Source organism: Rhea americana, unplaced genomic scaffold (genome assembly GCF_003343005.1).
Source record: "Rhea americana isolate MKP2758 unplaced genomic scaffold, rheAme1 scaffold_48, whole genome shotgun sequence".
Taxonomy (NCBI): Eukaryota; Metazoa; Chordata; class Aves; order Rheiformes; family Rheidae; genus Rhea; species Rhea americana.
Window position 1 is genome coordinate 2,284,293 of NW_028186623.1, and position 26,700 is coordinate 2,310,992.

The 26,700-nt window shown below is 40.2% G+C and overlaps 1 protein-coding gene across 1 annotated transcript in view; it reads right to left on the reverse strand.

Moving 5' to 3' along the window:
• The window catches only part of NCAPD3 (non-SMC condensin II complex subunit D3), a 32,334-nt gene extending 5,651 nt beyond the window's left edge, over positions 1 to 26,683 (reverse strand). Inside the window, exons 1-29 of the mRNA XM_085316793.1 lie at positions 26,579 to 26,683; positions 25,402 to 25,556; positions 24,601 to 24,763; positions 23,581 to 23,765; positions 22,508 to 22,687; positions 21,754 to 21,815; positions 21,401 to 21,488; positions 19,918 to 20,051; positions 19,001 to 19,073; positions 18,254 to 18,379; positions 17,820 to 18,072; positions 17,278 to 17,340; positions 17,019 to 17,102; positions 14,254 to 14,327; positions 13,233 to 13,367; positions 12,259 to 12,479; positions 10,594 to 10,785; positions 10,159 to 10,256; positions 9,908 to 10,023; positions 8,402 to 8,509; positions 7,792 to 7,906; positions 7,582 to 7,689; positions 6,113 to 6,351; positions 5,257 to 5,336; positions 2,019 to 2,156; positions 1,544 to 1,677; positions 1,205 to 1,404; positions 806 to 916; positions 221 to 376 (exon numbers count right to left, since the gene is read on the reverse strand). Of these exons, the coding sequence (XP_085172919.1) occupies positions 221 to 376; positions 806 to 916; positions 1,205 to 1,404; positions 1,544 to 1,677; positions 2,019 to 2,156; positions 5,257 to 5,336; positions 6,113 to 6,351; positions 7,582 to 7,689; positions 7,792 to 7,906; positions 8,402 to 8,509; positions 9,908 to 10,023; positions 10,159 to 10,256; positions 10,594 to 10,785; positions 12,259 to 12,479; positions 13,233 to 13,367; positions 14,254 to 14,327; positions 17,019 to 17,102; positions 17,278 to 17,340; positions 17,820 to 18,072; positions 18,254 to 18,379; positions 19,001 to 19,073; positions 19,918 to 20,051; positions 21,401 to 21,488; positions 21,754 to 21,815; positions 22,508 to 22,687; positions 23,581 to 23,765; positions 24,601 to 24,763; positions 25,402 to 25,556; positions 26,579 to 26,642 (3,855 nt within the window). The 5' untranslated portion in view covers positions 26,643 to 26,683. The remainder of the gene's footprint in view (positions 1 to 220; positions 377 to 805; positions 917 to 1,204; positions 1,405 to 1,543; positions 1,678 to 2,018; positions 2,157 to 5,256; positions 5,337 to 6,112; positions 6,352 to 7,581; positions 7,690 to 7,791; positions 7,907 to 8,401; positions 8,510 to 9,907; positions 10,024 to 10,158; positions 10,257 to 10,593; positions 10,786 to 12,258; positions 12,480 to 13,232; positions 13,368 to 14,253; positions 14,328 to 17,018; positions 17,103 to 17,277; positions 17,341 to 17,819; positions 18,073 to 18,253; positions 18,380 to 19,000; positions 19,074 to 19,917; positions 20,052 to 21,400; positions 21,489 to 21,753; positions 21,816 to 22,507; positions 22,688 to 23,580; positions 23,766 to 24,600; positions 24,764 to 25,401; positions 25,557 to 26,578) is intronic.
• Positions 26,684 to 26,700: the final 17 nt, after the last annotated feature.

Sequence of the window (26,700 nt, forward strand, 5' to 3'; positions counted from 1 at the left end):
AATGTGTATTTGGTTTTGTTGTTGTTTTTTAAAATGCATTTAACAACTCTGAAACCAAAGCTTCTGTCAGTATGTATGAAGAGCTGAGAGAACATTACACTAACCACCCTGTCAGGGGTTCTATAAGAAGGTCTACAGACATACAAGCTCTGGGAATTATTTGTAGCATAAACTTTAAAAGAGGAGACAGTACTTGTGCAGAGTAAATGGCACCAACCACCTCTGCCTGTGCTGCCAAGACCTGGTCTTGGTCAGGTTCCTTCTCCCTTGCCAGCTGCTCTTCGTATTTCTTAATGTCATACTCCAGCTCAGCTGCCAGCTGCCTGTCCACAGCAAAGAAATCTTTGACTTCGTTTCGGTAATCTTGCATCATTTCCTGGAACAATAAGGAAAGTTTAAACAAACAAACAAACAAACAACAAACAAAAAATCTCCTGACTGCTGATTCATGTTGCCATTCAGATTATAGCTCTTTAAGTGCAAAAGGAAATACCAGTTCCAACCAGTTCTCTGGTACACCAGAGATGTTTCTAACAAACTAAGAGTTTCAATTTCAGTTCGTATTTCAGAACATGATAAAGCTTTCCACCATTCAAGCTTTCTGCCCACATCCCAGTTAGGAGACTCACATGTAACACATGGCAAGATCCCTATCTAGAATCCCTCAGCTTCCTACATCATTTAACACAGTGCGAGTGTCACAACATCACATGACTTCTAAATTTCCCTCCAAGAAGGCTGTTTGTTCCACTACTGGTCACACATCTAACTCATTAAGAGAGGAAAAAAAAACACTTCCAATTACCCGTAGATAGTTCATGAGGTCCCTGAGAGCCGGGATCCTCTTCTGCTCCATCAAAGACTTCAGTGAAGTGATTATTGGGATGATGTTTTCTATGAAGTTTTTCTTTTGAACCTTTGTTTGAACAAGGCATGAACAGTTAGAAGACAAATAAAGGAGAAGTCACTCTGTTGTTAGATGAATGCCCTAAGTGAAGAGTTATTACTCTTTAGCAAAGGAACACACAGTGTGCTTCAATAGGCGCCCTCAGGTCAGAGCGGTCTTACAGACAGAGCCTGAAAAACAGCATATGAGCACAGTCTCCTCGGCAATTTTTGCGCGAGTTTCTCTATCACTGAAGGATAACATTTCTCCCATCATGTTGGACAGCCCCCTTTCCATACCAGACCAAGTGCCATTCACCTGTGAGATAAGCTTTTTTTGTGCTGCCTGCATAACTGCATTGGCCATTGCCATTTCATCTTCCTCAGGCTGAATGTCTTCTTCAGGTTTCGATCTCATAGTTGATAACTTGATTTCTTTGCAGCTAAGGATGGCAAATGTATCCGACAGCAACTCACTGGCTTCCAGGTCCAGTGGAAGTACCTTATCCACAAAGCATGCTGGAACAGGCAGGGAAGAAATAATTTTGCCAGTAAAGACAGGAAGATACCATTGTGGGATTGAGAGTCTAATGGTTTTATACAGATACTAGTTGTTTGCCAGATTTATTATCTTATTTCCTTAAAGAGAGACCCCTACCTAGAATACTGTGGGTAATTTTTGTTGTAATGCTGAACCTCTGCTCATCTGTAAAGTGGTCTAGCAGGAACTTGTAGATATGCATTCTTTTTTCTTTGTTATCTTTTCCCCTCAGAGAAAAGAGATTCTTCGCCCTGTGGTAGAGGAAGATATTTTAGAGGGACCAAGTACACAGACTTGCAGAAATAACAAGACTTTAAATCTGCAAGAAATATTTGAATGCCACCTTCCAGACTTACAAACCAGTCAGGATACCACATGCTCCCATAAATTACAGAACTCCTCCCAAAAGCATCATGGGGGCGGCAGGTAACTCTAAATTTAATACCACCTCCCCTAGTCTAATTTAAAACCACTCTCCCTTCCCATTGCATACACCCTGTAAAGTGCCAGGAAAGCTTTGCTGCAACCCAAAACTGCCAGACCAGAGAATCCATCGCTTAGTGGTAAGGGGATACAAATGCGCTCAACTGACCGCGCACTCTGGGGGAACCTGTTGTACTTCTCATGTTTCTCATAGCTATTGAAATGGAAGATGCACTCTATGAAGTGTTGGGAGAACATTACTGGATTTCTCTTCAGCAACAGATGCACCAGGCAGAATTCCCCAAACCTGGAAAGGAGTAAAAGAAAGAACTAATCAGACAGTTTCTAAAAGTAATGCCTGAAACACAGTGCAGAACCACAAACAATAAGGTAAAAATATGGTTTTCCTCTCATAAGTCTCCTTCAATATACTACATTTAAGGCTTGTGTGGCTCCATCTGGTCTTGAACAAGGATAGCAGCTTATGGACTTCAAGCCCGTTTTCAGTCAGAAAAAGATAAAAGTTTTCAGCATCCACAATACTACTTCATTTCTTGCCACGAAAAGTGAACAGTTACAGATCAAAACCATTTTGAACTATAAATTCAGGTACAACATTTTTAGTATTTAGATAACTTAATTCCCATTATGACTGAGACATTCACAAGGCCAGCCTTGTGAAAAGTCAATCAAAACAGAGATCACGATATCCAGAGCAAATATGGGACTGTGGCAAAGGGTAAAAAAATTCAGAAGCACAGAAGTTGGAGCTTTGGTCTTGTAAGACTGTTTTACACGCACCTTTGCCTGCTTCTCACACATCCTGTTCAAGAACAATAAAGTTACCTACTTACTAACAAAATGTTTTGAAAATTCAGGACAGCAGATCTACGATTATTGCAGAGGTTTGAGTTCGAAAGTGGTACTGCACTTTCTGACTCAGCTACCCCAACATGCTGTGCAGTCTCCATTCTTGGAGGTTTTCAAGACTTGACTGGATGAAGTCCTGAGCAACCTGGTCTGACCTCATAGCTGACTCTCACTTTGAGTGGGATTTTGGACTAAAAACTTCCTTTCATCCTTTCCAGGATGATCTATCCTATGGCTGTAAAGCACCTGAGCATCAGAGAAACGCCCACAAAACTTCCAGGGCAGTGCTGCTCTCCACAGATCTGACTTCTATTCTCGTCTCAGGCTCAACACTTAAAAAGTAGATGCTGTGCATTTCTCTGCAGTGTTGAACTCTTTGTGAAGAGGAATGCTATGGAAAAGGCATCTAGCTAGAAACAGTTTTGGTGCAGACCACCTCTTACACACCCTCTTACTTCAGTATGTCAGCCATCACTGTCTAATCTTTTTACAGTAGTTCATTTCCTTCAACTTTCTCCACTGGAAGATCAGCAACACTCACACTGCAGAAAGCAAGAGATATTTATCTCCATCTACTACAGTTTGGGTATCCCCTGGGTTCTCTGAATTCTACAGCAAGGATTTGGAGCTAATGATTATTGGTGCTTTAAGTGAAAAGACACTTAAATGTCAGCAAATCAAACACATCCCTAACCTTCTCCCTCTCTACAACACATACTTAAAAGCTCACCCAGACTCTGAGGCCTCAGTTAGCCAAGAGTTATTCCTGAACAAGTGAGAAGGAATCCTTCCCATTCTAACAAACAGTAAATGCTTTTTTTTTTTTTTTTTTTTAATTTTCCAGTCACCCTGAGATTGATTCCTCTGACCACAACAAGACCCCCACAAACACAGGCTACCCAAGTTATTGAAGCACTGCTGGAAAGCAGTGGCAGAAGGGAAATGACAGCCAAACCATCCAGCAGCAGCTCAGCAGGATGATCCTTAGAACTGTAACTCGTGCTGCCCCCAAGAGTGCGTGCTAACTGCACACAAGCCAGTGATAAATGCTTCATGGAAAGTTCAAAAGAAAGCTTCTCCCTTCACTGTGAACCATCGTGCACTGGAAATTAAGCAAAGGTCAGACCACTATTTGTGCATGAATATATGCTTAGGGGAATGCACTTACTATTTCAAATGTCAGCATTCATTTTGGCATTGACACAGGCAGTCTGCTGTCTGGGCAAATGTAGAAAAGTATTAGCTGCTTCCTGAAGTCTCTACAACTGGATTGTATTTAACAGTATTCTCCTCTTCTGCTCATATCCAAAGCCCCCAGTCATGCTCAGGATAGTAAGAGTTTGACAAATTAGTTTCTACTTGGCAACAGGATACAAGGTAGCAGCTGGAGATCAAGGCATTTTTGTATTCTCCTTCCCCCAAACTTAATATGAAGGCAACTCAACAAAAATCTGGCTTTCTATATTTTGCAAAGTTAATCATCACAAGACCTGCAAGAGCTGGAAGTTAATCCCAGCCTGGAAAAAAGTATTCTTATCTGGATGCATCCACTGCATGCAGATGCAAAGAAAAAGGTTCCCACTGGAATAGCAATGTGTTCCTCAGCTAAAGCACTGGGAATATGATGTTGCAATGCCACCATCTACTGGAAAGACATTTTTACATATTAAAAGCCCGTATAAAAGAAACAAAGGTGTGAATGTGCACTAGTAAGCAATGCTTAGTTCATGGTCCTGGAAACACCTGCCTTCATTTTGACTGTTGCAGGTAGAAGCACTAGTAAGCTGCCTAAGCTTCCTCTGCATTCAGTACCCCCCAACTTGCTACCGTTCTCAGAGGAACCTATCCCTCTTCAGCCCTTACCATTCACAGACTAACAGTATCAAATACGCATTGCTGAAAATACTCAGCCTGGTCTTCAACCAGCTACGCTCTTTATCCACATCAACTGTGTCTGTAACAAACTGCAGAGGCCTACTCTCATTTCTCACGTAACACTGAATTGTTCGAGACTTCAAAATCTACAGAAACTTTATAGATGTGCACTTTAGGCTAATGTGCTTAATTCCCCTTACATGTCCAAGTACTATAAAATGTCTTACAAGTCTCGTAAAGATAGGGCATGCCACATAGGAGAAAGGCAACATTTAATCCTGTTTCTAGAATAAAAACATCACTGGACAGTGTCTACTAGAAAACGGGGAGGCAGATTTAAGAAAGGCTTGTTTTGAAAATGCCTTTCTCATGGATATTTGAGAGTCAAAAAAATAAAGGAGAGCTGCAGGCTTTGACAACAGCCAAGAACACAGAGTTTGCTTCTTTGGGACCTTCAATTGATTTGGAAATAAGTTCACCACTCTTTTGCTACCGTTTCAGACCCTAAAGCATGGCTGTAGAAGTGAAGAGGCTAATGGGAACATCATCTATGGTCTCCTTGAAATTTTTCCCCATATGCTTAAGGTGCAAGACTGAGATTGTTTTTGAGTACATCTTTGACCTTTAGACTCCTTCAGTGTTTTACAGAATGAATATTTTACCTGGCAATATCTGGATTTGGATCCACTAAGACACTGACAAACCGGAAGAACAGACAGTCTTTCCATTTCACAAACTCCTCCTACAAGAAAAACGTAGGAAATAAAATATCAACTAGAATCAGGAAAAACATAGTGTGAACACTCAGATTATAGACAGGGTAACGTCAGATGGAACTTGGCAGAATATACATCAGGCAAATGAGCAAGCTATACAGCTTCGCCAGGAGATACACAAGATAAACCTCAAGATGACAAAGGTCTGGAGGATGCTTTAAACAGTACAAATACAACAGCACCAAGCATCCAGGTTTGCCACAGGTATCAACAGAAAAATCTGTTCTCCAACGTTAAGACACAGATGCTCCTCGATACTGTTCTCAGGGCCAAATGCATGGCAATCTGCCTCGGTTGGGTTCATATGAACATTGGAGGGCAAACATGTTCTGCCTCTCAACATTTATATCTCTACAACAATAAACAGAGACAGCAGGAGAAAAAAGTGCTGTGGCACTTGTTATGTTCACTCATACAGGCGTCATACGGAAGGAAATTCAAAAGAAACAAAGACAGAACAAGAAGAGAGATGGGATGAAAATAATTTGGTTAGCCAACTGTACTAAGTGTATTGGAAGTAAAACTTCCCTAGGTAGCAAAAAAACACAACCAACCAACCAACCAACCAAAAAAAAAAAAAACAACACACATTGTTTTAAAATCTTCTTGAATTAGGGTAGACTGCAACAATACTCTAGAATCAAGCTACAAGCAATACTCTAACTGGTCAGGTTGCCAGTATTCAGCAAAAGAGAGCTAACTGAAGTGTGTTGCCAAATACACGCTTAGGCTTTCTACTTACCTGCAGAAGGTTGGTAAGCAGAATCAATGTCTGCTTACGGATGAAAGGATTTGGGTCCTTCAGACACATGGAAATGTTGGGGATGTATCTGTCCACCATGGTGGTGTAGCGAATACATAGATCGCACATAACAATGACAACATTATTGCGAATGGCCACATCATCTGACACCTCCAGTTCTCGAGCTAGAGCTGCAATGCATTTCTTTGCCAGATCCTCATGCTGTAAACATAATTTACCTGTCAAACAAGGATAAGATTGTCAGTGTTCTGAATATATCCTGTTCCTAATCACCACAGCCCAGCTTACTGCCTCTTTTGAGTCCAATATGAGCCATGAGAGAAAGCAAAAAGTAGACAAGGGAATAAGCAAGAAACATGCTGAAACTTGGTGAGCAATCTCTCAAAGGAATTATACTTCAAGGAGCTCCTTCCAAACTCTTCTTAGACCTATAAGCATGAGTCTCTATGACAAATTCCCTCCTTCACCGAGAACTATTACTATGTACAAGGTATTGCTCAAAGTAGCTAAAAAAACCAGCCCAAGTTGTCACAGGCATAGCAGGGAGACATTCACCTCTAAGAGCATCACTATATCAACTCAAGATAAGACAGCCTGCATTCTAACATTACTTTTTCGAAGTGTTTCTAAGCCCTGTACAAAAGTATTAAGCTTCCCAAAGCAGGTAAGGAAAGAACAATAATATCCATCTGCATGAGAAGAGACTTGTTCATTATCACAGAGGTACTACAAAAACAGAAGTTAGCACTCTTTATAATACTGGAGACACAGATCCAACCAGGCTTCTACTAAGGAGGACAAGTAACTATGCACAGCTATTTTGCTCTCAAGTGCATAAAGGCACCAGTTTTTTTCATCCTGTGTTGAGCACCTTGTTACAGACAAAATAATCCTTCAGCCAGACAGTAAGCAACTCTAAGAGTACAGGGACAGAACAAGTCTGAAAAACATGGCTAACTATTACTCACCTGTAAACCTACACAAAAACAATGCATTAAGCAACTTGAAAAATAGTCGCATAGATGTCAGCGTTCTGATGGCTTGTGCATCTTGCTGCCACGGATATCTGCATTACTAAAAGCTCCAAGTTGAAGCAATATGAATATTGAGCATTATGCATTATCTGTTTTAACTGTCATTGCTTTTGAACAGAACTTTAACTAGGGGACAGACAGAAGGGTGGGAGTTCTGAATATAAGGAGGAATTTCTTCACTGTGAGCGTGACAGAGCACTGAAATAGGTTGCCCAGAGAGACTGTGGAATCTCCTTCTCTGGAGATACTCAAAACCCACGTAGACGCAATCCTGTCTAACATGTTACAGGTGACTCTGTTTGAGCAGGTGGGTTGGACTGGATGACCTCCAGAGGTCTCTTCCAACCTCAACCATTCTGCAATTTTGTGAATCTGACAAACAAGGGCATATTTCTGCTGTAGGACTGTACTTACCCAGAGTAATGAATGCATGAGCTCTGACTACTGGAGGCATGGTTGATCCTCTGAACTGGAACAACGGCTGAGAAGCTGGCATTTCCTCGCCATCTAGAGGACTAGACACTAGGAAACAACAGATCAGGAATGAAAACATAGTAGAAAGTGTTGTCTGTAAATGCAAAAGTGTTGTCTGTAAACACAAAATTAAAGGGAGTAGAGCCTCACGTTGGTCCATGTTGACAGAAGAAGCCAGAATGGACTGAATCAAAAGAAAGATGCGTTTCTCCACTTTGGCTGGACACAACTGTGCAGCCTCGCCCAAAATGAAGAGATGTTTCACCTACAGACAACAAAAGCAATACTGTAGTCAAAAGGCTACAATTCAATTAAAACAGCAAGAGTCTGCATGATACTTCTCCAAAAACAACTTAAAAATCCCTCAGTCCATTCAAGAGGACAGCAGCTAGAGAATAGAAGATGAAGCTTAGAAACAGAAGTGTGAGTGTGTGCTTAATAAAATGTAACTCCCTCAAACCCATTAATATTATTGAAACAACCCTCAAAGCGTTCTAGGCATTTTACAGCTGTTCCCAAACAGCTAATCTGACAAACGGAGAAGCAAAGAAAAAACATGTTATTTTATGAAAAATATATGAGACATCATCTCCATAAACCAACTTCTTAGGAAAAAGCTCTTGTATCCTCCCATGCCCATAAACAACAAATTTCATACACAAGGCATACACATCAGTATTTTCCTGCATAACACAGTTATCAGCATGATCTGCAAGAAATACCACTTTCAAGAACACATACGTTCTTTGACCAAACTTACCAAAAGATCTTCTTGCAGCTGCTCTGCTCCATCCTTTTTGAGGACTATATTTGAAATATAGCTTTCACAGGTGGATACTATATCTCCACACACCTGGTTGAGCAGCTCCTGCTCCACAAAAGAATCAAATTAGTTCAGTGCTTTATCCATTAAACCAAGTTTAGTTATAGTAGCTCTCCACTCACGAATCCCTAACTTGAAAATGTTTTTATGCTTTAAAAACATCTAGGTCCTACTGACATTACAGCTTGAAATTTATTCTTGCTCATCAAAGGATGTGTGCAAGTACCAAAACACCTTAGAGAATCTGGCTGGTAATGATCGACAAGTCTAACTTTCCCGCATTACATAAATCACATAGGTAATTTTTCCATGTATATCCCACACATTTTAGGTTGTTTATATGAATTTTAAAGTGTTATTTGGAAACTGCAGTTCCATTCACATTAAAATGTGATGTGAATTCTAGGATGCAAAAACAGAAAACCACTCCTCTATTAGCAAGTGAATGAAAATAAAGCATCATTTATCTTTTTCTCATCATCTAAAACCTGGAACAGTAAGAAACTAAACACACACATATATGGCAGTTACACTGTTAGAAAGACTAAAATAACCAATAGAAAGATATGTCTGCATCTAGTTGCAAGTCAGCATACTGTAATGACCATGCCTACCAGTGGGGATTTTCTGAGCATCAATTAAAACAAACAAACAACCCCCCCCAAACAAAACAAAACAAAAAAACAACAAAACCTATCAATCCACCCTGGCTCCTAGAAAACAGTGTGCAGCCTTCCAGACTATTTACTGAAGTTTATTGGGATGCCTGTTATTATTATAGCTGTCATCAGTATAAAAAGAGAAATATAACCCATTCGCACGCAGAATTCATTAGCATGGGAAACTTGCACCAGTTCTGACTTCTTTTTGACTGTGCTCAGGGTGAGATATAGGTTTTAACAGCAACAGATAGCCTACCTTCTAACTGCAGAAGTGAAACAAAGATATGGCATAAAACAAATGAAGAACTGGGCAGAAAGATGTGCAAATGGTATTCTATTAGTTCTCCATTCAGGCCCATGAAAGACAGCCAGAAAAACATGAATCTACAGCAGCTCTGATATAGAACAGTCTGAGCTTATACTAAAAGCCTATAGCTTCTAACTGGACCAATCCCAAGAGGAACTGATGTTAAAGTGGCACAGCAATAGTCTCCTTTATGAATGCTGTAAACCTTGACAGAAGGCCAACGTAGGGTATTTCAGCTGCAAAAAAGTCCTCATGAAGAAAGATCTCTTACAAGTCCCTTCTTAGCTACAGGATAGTCTCCAGCCCAACTGCAGTATACCAAGACAGCTGAGTGCAAGAGATACAAGTTGCTTGAGTCAGATCCTTTTTGTTTAGTGAGCTAAAGCCTGCAGATTGGAGACAGGAGCTGCCTTCAAAAGACAGTCCTCCAAAGTGCGAAACACATTATTTTAAAAGATTCATTTTAAGTCACACCTGTGTCTCCTCTGGGACATCTGGATACGCATGGCAGAGCTTCTGCAGAGCTTCTATAGCTGGACTAATCACCTCCAGAGGACACTGAAACTCCCTCAGCCAGCACTTGATATTATCTGTAAAGGAGGTCACACACCCAGGATGAGTGTTTTCTAAGCTATTCAAATGCTTAAGGAGAAGAAAAACACTGTTAAGCTGGGAAGCAAAACTGAGCCCTTCTTTCCCCTCTGCAGTTTCTCAGGGCCACTCACCGATCAGCCTCTCACAGGTGCTCCTAGGGAGGTGCTTTGCAACATGACCAATGACACACAGGATATGTCCTGTAGTATCAGTGCTTATGTTCTGCTGCCTGAAAAATAGCAGAGGGGACAAATGAACATTAATGCAAAGAAACAACACTATAGCACAGTAGAAAAATCCTTTCGTCCAGGATATGTATTATCAATACTGATCTGTCAAATCAGATGAAAATTTGAAAAGCTTAGGGTAACAGTTGGTTCCTGCATATATCTGCAGGCCATCACTTGCCTCCTAGCTGGAAACATCCATAGCCTGGATAAAGGACTGTGATCTAAGCAGCTAAACAGCATTCTACTTGTGGAAGGACAGAAAGTGCTCACTCGCTTTGTTCCCCTTCTTCATCTCCATCTCTTTCCTGCAGAATGGAGTTCAAAGCACACGTATACCTGCTGATATTGTCCCAGGCTTCAATGATCTTGGAATAATCCAGTTTGGGTGAAGAACCTGCCACCTTGGCAAGTAACATCCAAGCTGGTACAGCATGCTCTGTTTCCACATGGGACATTACATTATTGATGAAGGTGGAGGATAATTTATTCTGCCTGGACCAAATGTGAAAAGCTTTGTTCAGATAACGGCTACAAGAAAGAAAGAAAAGAAAAAAATAGGTTAAACAAAGAGTAAATGAAATACTTGGTGTTAAAGGCCAGTAAATCCAATATCTCTATCCAGGATACATACACTAGGCAACGTAACAGAGCTTGTAACAGTTTGTATTCTTACTCCTCAGAGGAAGTCAGGATATCCACTACATTTTTTATCACCAATATTTACCATTCTCTTTCAGACAATTCACAACTTTGATGCACTTAAAGACCTGACAGACATGCATGCCACTGAGACAGAAAGTCCAACTGACACCAACACAAATCAAGAAAATGTAATTTCAGCAACCTCTAAGGAAGACTTTCTAGAAGTTTTATTTAACATCTGCAACGGGACAGAAAATAGTGATCTTAAGGTACACAAGTTGCTTATTTATCTGTTTACCCCTAGTCACCTACTTCATACTGAGAGAGTTCAGAGATTCATCAGGCTGGTAGGTACTTTAAGGTCATCAAGAAGAAGGTGCTATGAAACTGCCAATTTAGTTACAAAATTGCCCAAATTAGAACATCGACAGCTTCACAGATTGGCAATGCAGCACAACCAGTATTTCATTTTCTACTTCTGAGCTATGCCTTGTTGACTAATAAACATACAACGGTCTTTAGTCAACTGATGTTGCATCCTTGCCATACTGTGCGTCATCTCATTTCTTTTGCTACTTCCCACAGCGCTCTGCAAAAGGTAGAATAATACTATTTGTCATAAGACAAGTAACCATATTGTACATAGAAATAATAAAAAGAGATGTTCTCTTTTCTTTATATGTACTATTACCTCTGACATTGAAACACCATTTAACTTAAATATTCGTGCTGCTGTCAACACACCAAGAACATCACATGACATTCCCATTTACGAACACTAGAGTTCAGAGAGAGATTAGAGGTAACAGGAAGAGCAAGTAAAAATACTTGACGCAAAGGAAAACTGCACTCTTCTCACCAACTGCCAACATGTATGTGCTTGACAGTTCATCGGTCCCAGGAAATGTCAGAGCAACACAAGCAGCTGACAACATGACAGTTTCGGTCTCTGACCAGAATATGAACTTACCTCCTCTGTTTCCAGTAGGAAACAGAAGTAGCTTGAAAAAGTCAACACATTTAGTTTCCTGTCTTCATGCAATAGACAGCACATGCATTTGAACAATACGTAAACTATGATACTTAAATAGCCTTTGGTCATGCAGCAAATGAAAAAGCTGCGAGTATAACCTCATACTTGTATCTTAATCCTCCAATCAATAGGCAATTTCCTGCTGTAAAGGGAAAACTGCATATTCTAATAAGATAAATTAAAAAAAATCTAGATTTTTTTTCCATGAATGCTAACATAATAAAGGCAATAAAAACCATCTGACACTGGAAAAGATACAGATATGCTAGCAGAATCCAAGTTCTTTCATTGATAATAATGGGGGGGTGGGGGGAGAGATTACTTACCACAGCTCCTGGCTTTCTGAAGTCAAGAGGGTAAGGAGTTCCCATGCTAGAACCTGCTTTTCATCTTCACTACTGAATTTATTATAATGCTTTATATGTTGTAACAAGAGCTGATAAAGACAATCCAAGGCCTTTTCTTGGACAGAACTTTCAGCATCCATCACAACAGGCACCACTCCATTTAACCAGGCCTTCTGTACCAGAACATTATGGTGCTGCGTCTGAGAGAAACAGACTTTGTATTAGAAATATTTCTAAGTCCTGTATGTACGGATAAGATCAGTAAAGGCCTAGAAACCTCCAGACTCATCTGCCAGCTTTAAAAATAAATTTCAATAAAAGAACATACTGCTTAACTAGCACTATAATAAGGCAGCATATGGAACAAGAGTGCTTGAATCTCCTTGATACCATGACATGCCGACCACATTTGTGATCAAGCTCCCTCGTATTCCTGTTGAAGTTCTGTAACGCTTTGTTTTGCAGCTCTATAAATAATTGTAAGTGTCCCAATAAAGCTGTACAGCACATGATTTAACACCAAAAACCAGGAGTTGTGATTAATATAAAGCTCATGCTCTGAGCCTAAGTTACTAACCCTTTGTGAATAAACAGAGAAATACGAAAAATATTGCAGTGATATCATCTTCACTTTACATCTCAGTAAAGTGATTCAGATTTTTTTTAAACTTGATAAGGCCAACAACATAAACATTTTCTCCATGACACACAAACCAACAGCCAGGAAAATAATGTATCCAGCAGTTGGATGCCTCCTACATAAATCACAAGTTTATGTGAGAATGAGTCATGACTTCCAAGTCAAAAGGTAATAAAAAACTTAAAACACAGTCATAAAAAGAATCTGGATGAATGAACAACTGACATTACCAGATGTGTCTGTTTCTTCCTTCTTTTAACCCACCCTTTGCCCATCTCAGGTCTGGATAAGAATTTGTGCTACTTTTCCTCACCGTAAGGAGTTCTGTTATAGACTGCAAGGCCTGTTTCCGTACAGCAATAGCAGGGTCCCGGCAACGATCTTGAAGAGTGGACAAGTCTTCCGGAGCACAAGGAATCACATTGTGTTTCAGGATGCTCATAAAAACCTGGAAGTCAAATGCCAGAATAACTTTGTTGGATATACAGGTCGAGAGGACTTGGTAGCAAATCAAAAATACAACCCATTCCCTACCAGCCTGAGCTACAGATTAACTTATGTCACTGACAGTGAAACATCATATAAACAACTTATAAGAACTGGGCAGAACCAGACAGAACAGAGAGCATCTTTTCCATTCAGATTTTGTAATAGCACTTCATACAAAGTCAGCTTCACATTTCCCCCTTGAAACTGATACGTCTTTTATACGTATTAGGTCTTTTACCCGGTAAGAAGGTATAAAATCATAAATGGAGAAACTCAAATCAGTGTGGATCTGAGGAAAATTTGGAGGAAACAGGACTAACACAAAGAAAGGCAGTCAATAGTAGACATATACTTTTTAAAACAAGGACATTTCCATTAAACAATGTATCTTTTAAAGCTAATTACTTAATAATAATAAAAAAAAGAGCAACAAGCAGACCAATGCATTCCTCAAATAGAGGCTGGATATAGCCTAGTGTCTTTCTTAATGAGGTCAAAACAAACTAAGTAGCTAATATGCTTGAGTTTGTAAGGAAGCTGCTTAATTTAAACGCCTATTGACAAAAGATGCTCTCTTTCTAAACGATGGAATATGGGAATGCCAGCAAGAGTACTAGGGAAGGTTTTAATCATCATACTTGTTTACTAGTTTCTAATAAGTGAATAATACAAAACCTTTTAAAGGCCTGTTTGTACTTTGCAGAAACAGCCAGAAGCTACAGATGGACATATCTACATACACTTCACTAAGTTACTATGGTCTAACTATTTAATTTTAATTTAATGCCACTCTTGGTAAACATGTAGAGCAAAGAAGCAGTCCAAAAAAAAAAAAAAAACCATACCTGGAGAGCAGACTTCCTCACATTGGTCTTCTCATCCCCTGCTCTCAGTCTCAGCATGGCCATGATCTCTTTTCCTATCCAAATGCACAATGAAAAAGAAAATACAATAGACTGCCCAAAACATCATTTTGCAGGGCTAACACAATGAACACTGTGCAGCAGGGAGAGGCATAGCTCTGTGCTCTCCTGAGCAGCTCTTGTTGCCAAAGACTTTCAAGGAGCAAGAGCAGAGGATCGATCAAAGCAGGATAAAAAGTGATAATCCAGAATGAGGTATTAGCAAATGGAAAAAAAAAAAAAGAATAACTTTCAAAATTTTTCATTTGAAAATATATCTTAGGACATATCACAAAAGAAAGTGATATACTGAGTCATTTGATACATGCAGCAAAAGGAAATAACCTGTAATTTCCAGCCCATTTATTTTTCTGCTTAAGAGATGTTAGGCTGCCATCAAAGTTTGAAAGCCTCATCAAATGAATCATGCACAGCTCTAACAAAAATCTGTAGCACATATAACCTTGCCATCTGTGGGAAAAATACTTTGAGGACAGCCCACAAACAAACGGATCTAGCACAGACCTATGCAAAGAGCTTAGAAGCTCTTTTGTGAGTTATGTCTCACACCTCTGCACTGCATTAATACATGCACTTCTGTATTTTATAGAGGGGAAATTATTCCCACTTACAAACTGACTGAATTTTCCTGAGGTTGCAGAACGGCACCTAAAGAGAAGAACGCAAGAGTCCATGTGGACAACAGAATACTTCTGCCATGAATGGAATGTTAGGCCTAAAATCTTACTTTCCCTAGCTATATTCATACATATTTCTGTATATTCTTGGGAAAAATACTTAATCAAGATGATGGCTCATTCAAGATGATGCCTTATTAACTGACGCATAGCTGAATACATAAAGCCACAATCAACTATTTCCAGCCTTCAAACCATTCAAAAGGATGGTTGACAAGCTGGCAATTTCAAGCATTTTACCAATGCTTCCAGGGCTTCTATAATCCTTGTTATAATTCTGCCAATAATAACCAGACTTCCCAAATATATGCCAAATTTAGAGATCTATTGGTCATAGAAATTCATATGAAGAGCCACTGTGCTGCCATTAAAAAATAGGATTAGTCACAGGTGACTAATCAAAAGTAGTTTGAAGATAGATTTTGACCAGAGGAAGTAAAGGAACTTTGATGTGTGTGATTAGTGTTTCCTTAATGGGCAGCTAACTACAATTTTACCTTTTTCCTGAAAATAGCTTGACAGAAAAAGCACAGAATGTTTTCATTGCAAGATTTTGCCATGAAAATAGTCCAGCTCTTGTGAAGGTGACCATATCTGTTAAAACAATCACACTTTGCCAGCTGGCACTGATTTTACTCACAGGAACACAGGAAAAAATACTGAGTTCTAAAAAGCCGAGAACTAGCGAGGGAACATAATGTTTTGGGTTCTTCATATTCTGCAGTACATACTTCTCTCTGCATACTATCTCCATCCTTCTCGTCTTTGCCCACATGTATTTAGCACATTCTGCTTACCCTTGGCTAAGATTTATTTTGTGTCTGCAATATGAGCTATTTGGTCTTCATAAAAGTGCAAAATTAGCACAGGCACAAGCCAAACACAAACGTGTGCCAGACAGCTTTGCTAATGCTCCTTGACTGACTCACTGAGCCCTGTACTTCAGCTATCCTCTGGAGTCCTAGAGAGTCCTTTTTCATCCAGTCCCTTTCTCAATTTGTTTAGCCAAGTGCCAGCTGTATGCTCAGCTGGGTATCAGATACAAAACCAGGGATCCTCTGCCATAAGGAGTCTGCAACTAAGCAGGGAATACACAATACTGTAAGCGGCCTGGAGGACATTTCTATCTGAAAGAGCAGATTAACAAAATTTATCAGTGAAATGTTTTAAAAGAAAGCTTTGAATAGAGAAGATGGGAGTCTGGCTCATGGAGATAGGGAGAGAGATCCCATGTGAAGAGCAGCATGAGACATGTAACAAAGACACAAATGCAGGATGTGAACTAAGCAATGAATTGAATTGTGAGCAGTTCAAGAGAGGTGAACAGTAAGAACTGAGAGCAAAGATAACGGCAGAGGCCTAAAGGTTAGAAAGAAAAGCTTTTACACGGAAGACGAAAAGAAAGGAAGGGATTCAAAGAGGGAACAAAATGGCCAGAACAGCCAACTTACATGCTGATTTCATGCTATCAACAAATTAAGACTAGCAGGTTGCCATCCTGCGTCAGTCCATTTAACCTCATACTCCGCTTTCAACTCCAGCCAATACCTGATGCTGCAGAGAAGTTAATTCTTCCCCACATAACAGTGCCAGTCAAAGGTGCTCTGTTTCATGTAGTGAAAATATATTAGTTCTTTGTGCATTGAAGCAAGAGGAGATTTAATTACCCTTAAATTTATGAAGCTGCAAGTATTATATCCTAACATCAATTACCATCCTTTCTGGAAAGGATTAATTACCTGCTTTTCAACAAGTGTTGCTTCCCCATTAGTGGAAATGGGCATTAGAATTTCAAGATTAAATTTATTTTTCAGACTTAAGTGGAAAGAGTATTTCTTTATGGCTGGCAATTCCACTCCCTTCGTCACCTGCAAGTGGTTTTTAACAGCTCCTCAGAAAGCTCTCTCCACTTTCTTTGAAAAATGAACAACGAATACACTTCAGAAAAATCTGATTTCAATTAAACTTTTGCAAAAACTATCCAAAAAAGCTAGTATAATTTTGACATACCATCAAGCACACCTCTATCACTGCCGTCTGACAAATCAATAGTTTTGAAAGTTGGTAGGGTCTTCAGCGGGTGGTTGGACAGAACTGAAAGAAAGGTTAAAAGTTTAAGAATTAAAATGGCACACGTTCACTCAGCAATACGATTCATTGTTAAACAGAAAGCTTCGGACATCCCCTAGACTTTATAAATATATTTATTTTTTAAAAAACAGCATGCCAAGAAAAGCCTAAGATTTATTATACGAGAATGACTCCATACCTTCTACATCGACCATCAAACTCGCAGTGTTTGTGTTTCCTTTCAAGACTGTGTGGTCAGAGGCTGCCAAAAGGAAATAAAAAAGAAAAGAATTTAAATGTAGTATTTCCATTTAGGATAGTCTGTCATTCCAAATATTCTCAGAAAAGTAATCCAACTGTAGGGTGCTATATTCACACTTTTGAATTGCGCCATCTGGCCTTTACTGCACCTGAGAGAGTTCGGCATGCCAGTTATGAAAAACACAACTCAGCAGAGGGAAAAGGCAACTCAAGATTTAACCAATTGTCAGGCAAGAATGAACTTTTTTTCTAAATGACCAACCAAATCACCATCTCAGGGAGGAATCAACTTAGAACAGAAAACCCCTCCAAATGCAAGACTTTACGAGTAACAAGACTCATTTATTACTTCCCTTTACGACAAAGTACGCAAGGGTACCATATGCTGATTTTTAAGCTCCTGACCATCAGTTCTACTATCTCCCAATAACTATTCCCCAGAAAATATTTTAAAATATCTAATTTATCTACAATACTTACAGCTTTGTAGTAAGTCCTGTATACTCTCCAAGGTAGTAGAGGCTTTCATTTCCAGACAGTGTGCAAAACTGCTTAAAGCTTTGCTACGAACTGCTGGCGCTTTGTCTGAGCACCGGCCAAACACCATGACCTGTACTAAAAACTCGTGCTTTAGAAACTTCTGATGGTCCAGGGACAAGGTGCTATCTGAGTTCCTCTCTGGCACATCCAATAAAGCTAAAGCTACATCAAGGGCAAACACTCTGTAGGAAGTCTGTTCAAAAGAAAAAGTACATAGGAGCCTCTGTTAGTGAAAGCAAAGTCACAAGAACTGCCTACTTAGTTTATGTACCCTTAGGTATAGATAATAACAACAATGCTATTCAATATTTGAACTCTTCATCTTCAAAATACTGCTGTACGTGAATTTTGGAATATTAAAGAGATATACTTACTTTGGCGCTGTGTGAGTACTTATAAAGCCAAGCAATGAAGTCAGCAAACTCTGTGCAAGGGAGTTTACTCAGCAAATTCACCAAGGCCTGTGCAGCATATGTGCGATAATCAGCCTTATCTGGGACCTGAAAAACAAGCCTAATTGACCTTGCAAATTATAATATTCCAATGCTCTGCTCTAAAAGCCAAAAAGGCATTTGAGGGCTCAAGATAAATATCTCTTTATTTAATGAGGCGACACGGTCACGTTCACCAAGCACTAAGAGGAGAATCACAACTTCCTCTGCCCCTACTTCAGCACTCACCACCAACATGCAGCAAGTTCCCAAGGCAAAGGCAGAGTTAAGGTTAAATCCAGAGGCAGTGTGTACATAGCAGTCTTCAGATAGTTAGTTGGGCAAAGAGTTCATATGATCCTCATTTCCCTCCACTAAAAGTGTTAATAGCAACTGCAGATATGCTCAAAATTTTGGAAAGTTCAGAAGTAGGCTAAAAGCAATTGTGAATGGAAGGGGAAGTGTACACCACTGGTATTCTCCTAGGATATGAAACTATTTTCAAGATTTCTGAAAACTCTGATAAAGATCAACACAAAACACAATCAGATTGTCATGAGATTGGCAAATAATGAAAATCTTCTCATTCCTCACAAAGCACTGTGAAAAATGATTTCCCAACTATTACATATACTGCAATGTATCCACAGATAAGTTCTTCTAACCAAGATACACCAAAACTTAACATACCTTGGTACAAATGTGTTGCAGTAATATTCGAAGTACAGGAAAAGCAACCTCTTTCAGCTCCTCTACTATAGAACTGCACAGAAGAACAAAAAGGGAAAATATTAAGGTTGGTTTTGTAACAGAGCAAAACTCAAGTCAAGGCCATAGCTTTTAAGATACATGTTGAAAGTCACATTCCAGAGTCATGAGAGCTAGTGCAGTAGGACATGGTCAGAGGACAGATATAGTTACTTTCTACATTAACTTGGCTTTGTAGGCATAAAATATTTCTTCCAGTATCTTTCTACAAGTGGAAGGGACAATATGAAAAGCTTATTTATTTTCAGTGTAATTATTAAATGTCATCTGAGGTTCTCTGCACAAGCTACACTTTCCAACAATAAAGCTCCCCATGTAGGGGGAAAAATAAACATAGGCAAAACACATCTTTAATCAAAAGAAAGGTTTATTTTCAGTAGCAATTGGAATAGATGGATAAACATTCTGACTCTGTTTATGAAATAATTTTGAACCAAAAAACTTAGATCCAAATAATATCACCTGGCAAAATATGACTCCTAGCAGAATTTCTCCTTCAATTACGGAGAAATGAGCTCCACATCCATACAGTATCTCCTTCACAATACTTTATGATAAGCTATAAAACCTGAAAAACTGACACAAAGCAAAATACTGGAGAAGATAATTCCTCTCCACTCACTGCCACTTTTCTGTCAAACACCACCTTCTTTCCCTTCCCCCAGCAAGTACTGTAAATTACTATTACAGAAACTGAAATTAAACCTCAGCTGCACAAACAGCTTCAAAGTAAGTCCCAGTTATTCTCATCCCTTTATCAACTAACAGTAAAGTGAAGGCACACCAGAAGGAAGAGCAGACATACCCGGGAAGGGTAGTGCCAGAGCTCTGTACTTCACCTGATGAATTTTATAGCCTGATTCCTGGCACTGATCACAGGCGATGTGATTGCAAGGACTGTGCGTCTGGAACCTCCTCCATCTTCCACCATAAGAATAACATTGAGAATTCTTTGGAAGACACAGCGAAGAATCTGGAAGGAAAAGGTTATCTTCAGGTTTATTTTCAGTAGCAATTGGAATAGATAGATAAACCTTCTGACTCTGTTTATGAAACAATTTTGAACCAAAAAACTTAGATCCGAATAATATCACCTGGTAAAATATGACTCCTAGCAGAATAATTCAAAAGGGAACCATTTATACATCTAACAGTTTTCCTAGATGTGATGATCTACAAATCCAGTAAGGCCTAAGAATGACTTCCTGACAACAACAGATCATCTCCAAAGCAATAGACATGAAATCACCAGAAACATTCTGAATTGGAGGAAATTCATCATTTTTTGCACAGAAGACAGCTTAAATTAAAAGAATATTTTACTGCCACATGCACTTGAACTCTGAGGGTTTTCCCCTTGCTGTTCTTCTGGGACCACAGCTCGCCTCGTTATTCTGACTTTCTCTGAGTAGTTGAACAGGAGAGACAGGAAAGATCACACAGGTCTGAAGAGGGGAGCTTCTTAGTACTGTAAGTATAAACACTTCTGAAAAGTTTGTGCTGCATTGGGAAGCCAATGAGTTTAAAACTCAGAGGTCTAAGGCTGCAATTCGTCCTGGAAAGCAGGACACAGGCATTTATGAGGTTAGCGAGTACTGAATTCTAGGCTTCCCTGACTAGACAGCTGCCAGTACCCTGGCTTGCTAGCTCAAAACTAGTTCATACGTGTTAACATAGATGCACAATCACAGCAGCAGTCACACCCCAATTCAAAAGCTCCATCTCCAGAAGACGCATACAGATAGATAGGAGATGACACAGCATGCTCAGCAGTTTGACAAAATAAAAATGCAAAGCTGCAGACAGATTTCTGGTAGAACTGGATGTTCCATCACAACAGAATATTCTGTGAATTAGCATCAGCCTTGCCTACCATCATTTGTGCATAACATTTCCCCAGTTCCCACCATGCATCACTGCTGCACAATCCAGTGCTAGAGCACACTACCAAACAGTGCTGGAGCTCCACCTAGCCAAAAGCAAGAAAATTCCAGGCAAAGGCAGTAATCTGGAATTCTCTCTTTTAAGATGCAGAGATCTAATGTCACTGTAGCTATCTTCCCTTTTGAATTCATTCGTCAAAAGAGTCATTAAGGTACAGAATTGAATGCAAATGAAAAGCATCAACATACAAGTCAAAACAAGTAAGAATCAGGTGAAAAAAAGCATCTTGCCTCTGAAGCAGCAAGCACATGAACAAAGTGGAAAAGCAATGTAAAAAGTAAAAATGCTCAGGTAAAAACAGCATGCAAAGGAGGAAAGAAACAACTATTCCTTTTCAACACAGCAGTGAGGATTTTAAAGACTTTCTCCAATTTTTACCTTATCTTCTGTACCGTGTAGAGGGGAACACAGTAATCGCAGTCCATAGTAGGCCAGCTCAGGGATGTACTCTGCTTGATTAACATTCCTAAACAAAAGAAGGCAAACAGATATCTGAGAATCAGAGAAACATTTACTGCACTTACTACAACTAAACGTGCTTATTAACTGGAAAATATTATTCAATATTTGCTAAATGTTGTTTGCTGTCAGCTAGGTGGAAAATTTTCCAATTATCTTTAGTGAAAGAATTCACTGCTTTCATTTTGATATAAACAGCGTAATAGCAATACAAGCATTTAGTGCTTTACTTCCTCAAAGCATTGTAAAAACATTATGAATTAATAGCTCACATTGTTGCTGAAAACTTGAACTCATGTACCACTGGCTCAAAGCTTGTCATCTCCACAAAGATCTGCAAGGAAAGAAAGCCAAGTTTAGCTAATTCACACAAGAGGAAGACATGCAGGTCCACTTGGATGCTTGAGAATCAGACTCGGAGAGAACCTCAGTCTCTCTTAACTTTGACACCACAGTACCTCACTTGAAGCAGACCCCCAAAAGCCCACAGGTTTGGTATCACGGTTCTTCCCTTGCTTACCGTGAGGCCTAAGCACCTTGGAACAAAACTCAAATTGCCCAGTCGGCCACTAGCTAGCGAATGCTAAGCATAAGGGGTATTTGAATGTTTGCCTCCCTCTGGAGCTCAGCTCTTTGAGTTTGAGCCAAAACTGTCACTGATGCACTGTCAGCGGCTTCCGATCCCAACGCCCCAGGCTTTTCCTATGGTTAGATGTTTACAATTGCTCTTTCCAGGAACTGAACAAGAGCCACACTTTCTAAAGCAATGGTGATCCCAGATTCATCATAAAATAAGCTATGGGTTAGCCTGCTTTCTCAGCCCCTGGACTAACTCTTTGCCACAAAATGCACAGACTTGGAGCAGGCACCCTAGGCCAACATTTACACAGAGCACAGTCTAACCAGTGGCCCGTTTTAAGAAAGGCAAGACTGCCACCACTTCTGTGGCCATGGCTGCAGTGTTCTGTTATTGACCAAAATTTGTGTTAGGGGACATACGATTCCTTCTGTCCAGAATACTGTTACCTGCAGGCAGTTCCGCACACACTGAGGTTTTTCCTTCAGGGAGAACTTAGGTAGAAGTCTTAAAAAGTTCTTCAGAAGAAGGAAGACTGAGTTGCGAACTTGAAGACAATCTTGAGTTGAAAAGTAAACCCCTTCATGATCCTCCTCCTCTTCTTCTTCCTCTCCAAAAATCCCTTCCATCTACATTGGCAGAAAACAAACAGAACCGTCCTATCCCACAGCAGTGACTGATCTGTTTTGCACATCTCTCTCGGTGCTTCACAGAGTTCTCAAGCTAGATCGTATAGGATTTTGCATCCAAAATTCTAAATCTTTTCTTTCAGATTACTTTAAATGCATTTAGTTGTGACAGAAAACAGATTAAAAAAAAAGAAAAAAGAAAGAAGAAAGGATGAAAGTTATGTATAACATAGAAGAGCTCTCACATAGCTTATTCTTGTTTTGAAGATTTCGAAGGAGAAAGTCCATCAGAATTGAAGACAACTATTTGAATTTTCATCTGACACTTAGAGATTCACCTAAAGTAATTCCCATTGCTCCTATTCCCTTTTTCCTTTCCTGGCATGACCCAGCAGCATCAATGTTCCTTCAGGATTTCTGACCAGTAATTCTCAGTTCCACAAAGAAAATCATATAAATGTCAGAACTAGCAGCTGAATATAGCTAACCACAGCATTTTGCCCTTAAGCTCCCATCAGTAAGCTAGCAAGGAAACTCAAATACTATTTGCAAGCCTGTCACTTATTAACCTGCAGGTCTCTTAAAGAAGCTGACACAACCTAGTTTCCCCCTTTGCTACTGAGCTTTCTAACAATATGCCACAGACAAATAAGCTTTCTTTCTCCTGTTAGTCAGCAGCCAAGGAACTGCAGCTAGCACTGAATCATCAGACCTCTGAAATTCCTAATAATAGGCAAAGTATCAAGAGCACAGCTTGACTGCTGAATAAAAGGCTGAGGAAAAAGGGCTGAAAAAGAGGAAAACCATGACATAGATCTAGAAGTGAAATCGCTTGCCAATGATTTGTTTATAAACAGAAATTTATATCTGAAGAAACTACACAAACATCTTACACTGGAGTTCTCCTTTCTGCTCGGTTTTCCTTTCTTTCTATTTCTTCTTGCATTGGCCCAACAGCTTTGAGCATCAGCTTTTTTCCTTTTCCTTGTCAGATTTGGTTCTTGAGGCCAGCTTTTTATCAGTGTTTGAAGACATTTGTCAAACATCACTTGATGGAACATCTGGTTAGCTACACTGCCTGTCCAAAAAAGAAAACACCATAGTCATCTTCCAGACAAAATACACAGAGAGTATGAAGCCATCTGGCCATCTCTTCCTTTTTTTTCCAGTCAAGGAGATGGTCAGGACAAAACACTGTCCTGGGAACCTAAGAAAGTTTGGCAAATGAAAAAAAAAAAATGTTTCAACAAAGCTAGACAGTGTCAGGGCCTAGAATCAGCTATGGCATTCTCCAGCAATATCACCAACTGATTGTCCCCTTCTAACCTATAATGTGTTGCACAACAAGGATCAGCAAAGCTTTTAAGAAGAGTGCACATCAGTCTTGAACACAAAACAATGCTTCCATGAATTAGCCTGCTATAAAATTCCAGCTGCCTTTTGTTATGAACAGATAACTTTGTTTGCACAAATCAGCCTGCTAAAAGCACTGCACAGCTAAGTCCTCTCTACTTACACAGCAAGAATTGCACAAGTTTTGACAGAATAAGCTTCTCTCACAGTTGTGTCTCACTGTCAACCCAGTAGGATATGTGTGGTTCCATTTCCATGTTCAGATTCTCCAGTCAGCCTTGTCACAAAACTAGACACATGACCAGGAAGATACATAGCAACGCAGACCTGGACTGAGACCATCAAACCACTTTACGACAGGACACAAAGACACAGATTAGAACAACTGTTCTGATCTTCAACACTGCAGCTGAGCTTCATCCCCAAGGTTTTCAGGGAGATCAGACAAATAGTTCAAAAGCCATCAATTGTTCCACTGGGAATTCTTGCAAGTGACAGAGTGCTGATTTTGCCTGAACAATGTTTCATCCAAGAGCAGCAAGGCATGTTCCTTCACTCACCTGGAATTTCAAGCAGTAAGAAGTACAACGCAGCAGCCTGAAGAGCATAAACCCGCTGCTGTGCATTAGCTCTTTTATCCTGGCCCACATGGACAAAGTGGTGTAACACAGCCACAAGAGCAGTATGAGAGAGGTTGTTTTCAGCAAACAAGGTCCAGATACTCTGAAGCAAAATACATGAGTAATAGTAAGAAATTCAGTAATAACACGTACAGAGTCTCCACAAGGTTATCTGCTCGAGAAAGACCTTAGTTAAAAAGAACATCAAGAGCTGTTTTGAAAGAGAAATATTTCACTCACGTAACATTTTCCCCCCTCAAGTCTGCTAAATAAAATGCCTTGGAGTAACCAAAACTGTTCACAGATTTACTTCCACAAGTTTGAATGCACAGATGGAGGACAGGGAATTCTGGTAGATAAGGTTATGAGATGCTTTCTCATGACGTACTCAAAAAGTTCTTGTGAACTACAGTGTGGTAAGACATTTCTGTTCATATTTTCAACAGCTGCCACGGTGACCAACCCTTTACTCATTTACATGTGTGTGTGCGTATATATACACACACATACACACACACACACACAAATATAATTTATAATAAATGTACTTTTTTTTTTGAAAAACTTAGGAACAATTTCTCTCTGAAGCTTTCTGGCATGTATGGCAGATAGGAATCTTTTATGCAGTCTTAGATACTCATTCTAAGGACAATGTTTCTTAAAATTCAAGACGGTATAAACATGAATAGAAAAACATAGGACTTGAATCTTTGTTAAGTAGAATATATCCCATGGCCTTACCTCTATATTCTCATCGTTCTCAGCAGCAAAAGGTGAGAGAGACTGGTATAGCCAGGTGAAAGCATCAAGTCCTTCTTCTGTAATCGCCTCTTCTATCCTGGAATCCAGAGGTTCGGTCTCTGTGAAATCTAGATCCCAGACTGTGTTCACCCAGGCTAAGAGAAAAACAGCCCATAAATATCAAATGCTAGGTTATACTTAAATAAATACTTTCATTCCAAAACATATTTCAAAATAAATATGGGCTACAACAACTAAATCAGAAACAGCAGGCCCTCACAGACAAGCAGTAACAATTTAAGGTGCAAGTACCGCCCCACTGCTGGCTGCTACCATACCTGTAAGGAGGACAACAGAAGAGAACATGCATTCCTTTCACAACAGCCCTTAGCTCTGTATCTCAGAGAAGTGGAGCTTAAGACGTTTTGGGCTATATTCATCAAGACGTCAGAAAGCTGCTCCTTAAATTCTCATGCATATTATTCTAAAAACGTGTTCGTGTGGATGCATATACATACATACATACGTGTGTATATTTAAAACCCAGAGGCAAATACGTACATCCACACCCACATATACACAGAGAGTGTGCAAATATATACAGAATGCATGCTCTCCCTGTAACACATCATAATGATTACACGGGACAGGGAAGGAGACAAGATTTGCCTGATGGAGGAGCTTGTCAAACGTGCTGAGACCTTGTTTTCTTCTCCATTTTTCTTTTTAGAGGATGACACAAGTAACCAACAGAAAGGCGAGACCCAGGAACACACACACACAGATCCCCTTGACAAGGGCACAGCACAGGCAAGTATTTTTAGCTTATAGACACCCACAGCAAGGACAGCCGGTCCTCCCTCATCCCTCCCTCATCGCAGTCTATCCTTAAAATAACCCCTGAAAGTAGGAACCACAAAAGTAGAGTTACGGTACTGCTATCAAGCATGGTAACTGCCCGTTGCCCTGCACGCCGAAGGAAGGGGAATCCCACGGCTGGGAGAACACCGCCTTGGGACACACGCGCGAGCGCGCATCCCCCCGGGAAAGGCCGGCGCGGCGGCGGCGCGGAGGCAGCGCCCGGGCCGCCCCGGGGGCCCAGTCCTGCCTCCCCCCGCGGGCCGCCAACGCCCCCCTCCCACCCGCCACCCGCGACCGTTATCGGGCGACCCCTCACCTGCGCTGACGTCACGCAACCGCCACCTTTCCAGTGCGCGCGACGCCTCCGCCGCCACCACCATCCCGCCGCCGCCGCCGCCTTCGAACCAGCCAATCGCGCGCCCGCGGCGGCCCCAGCCA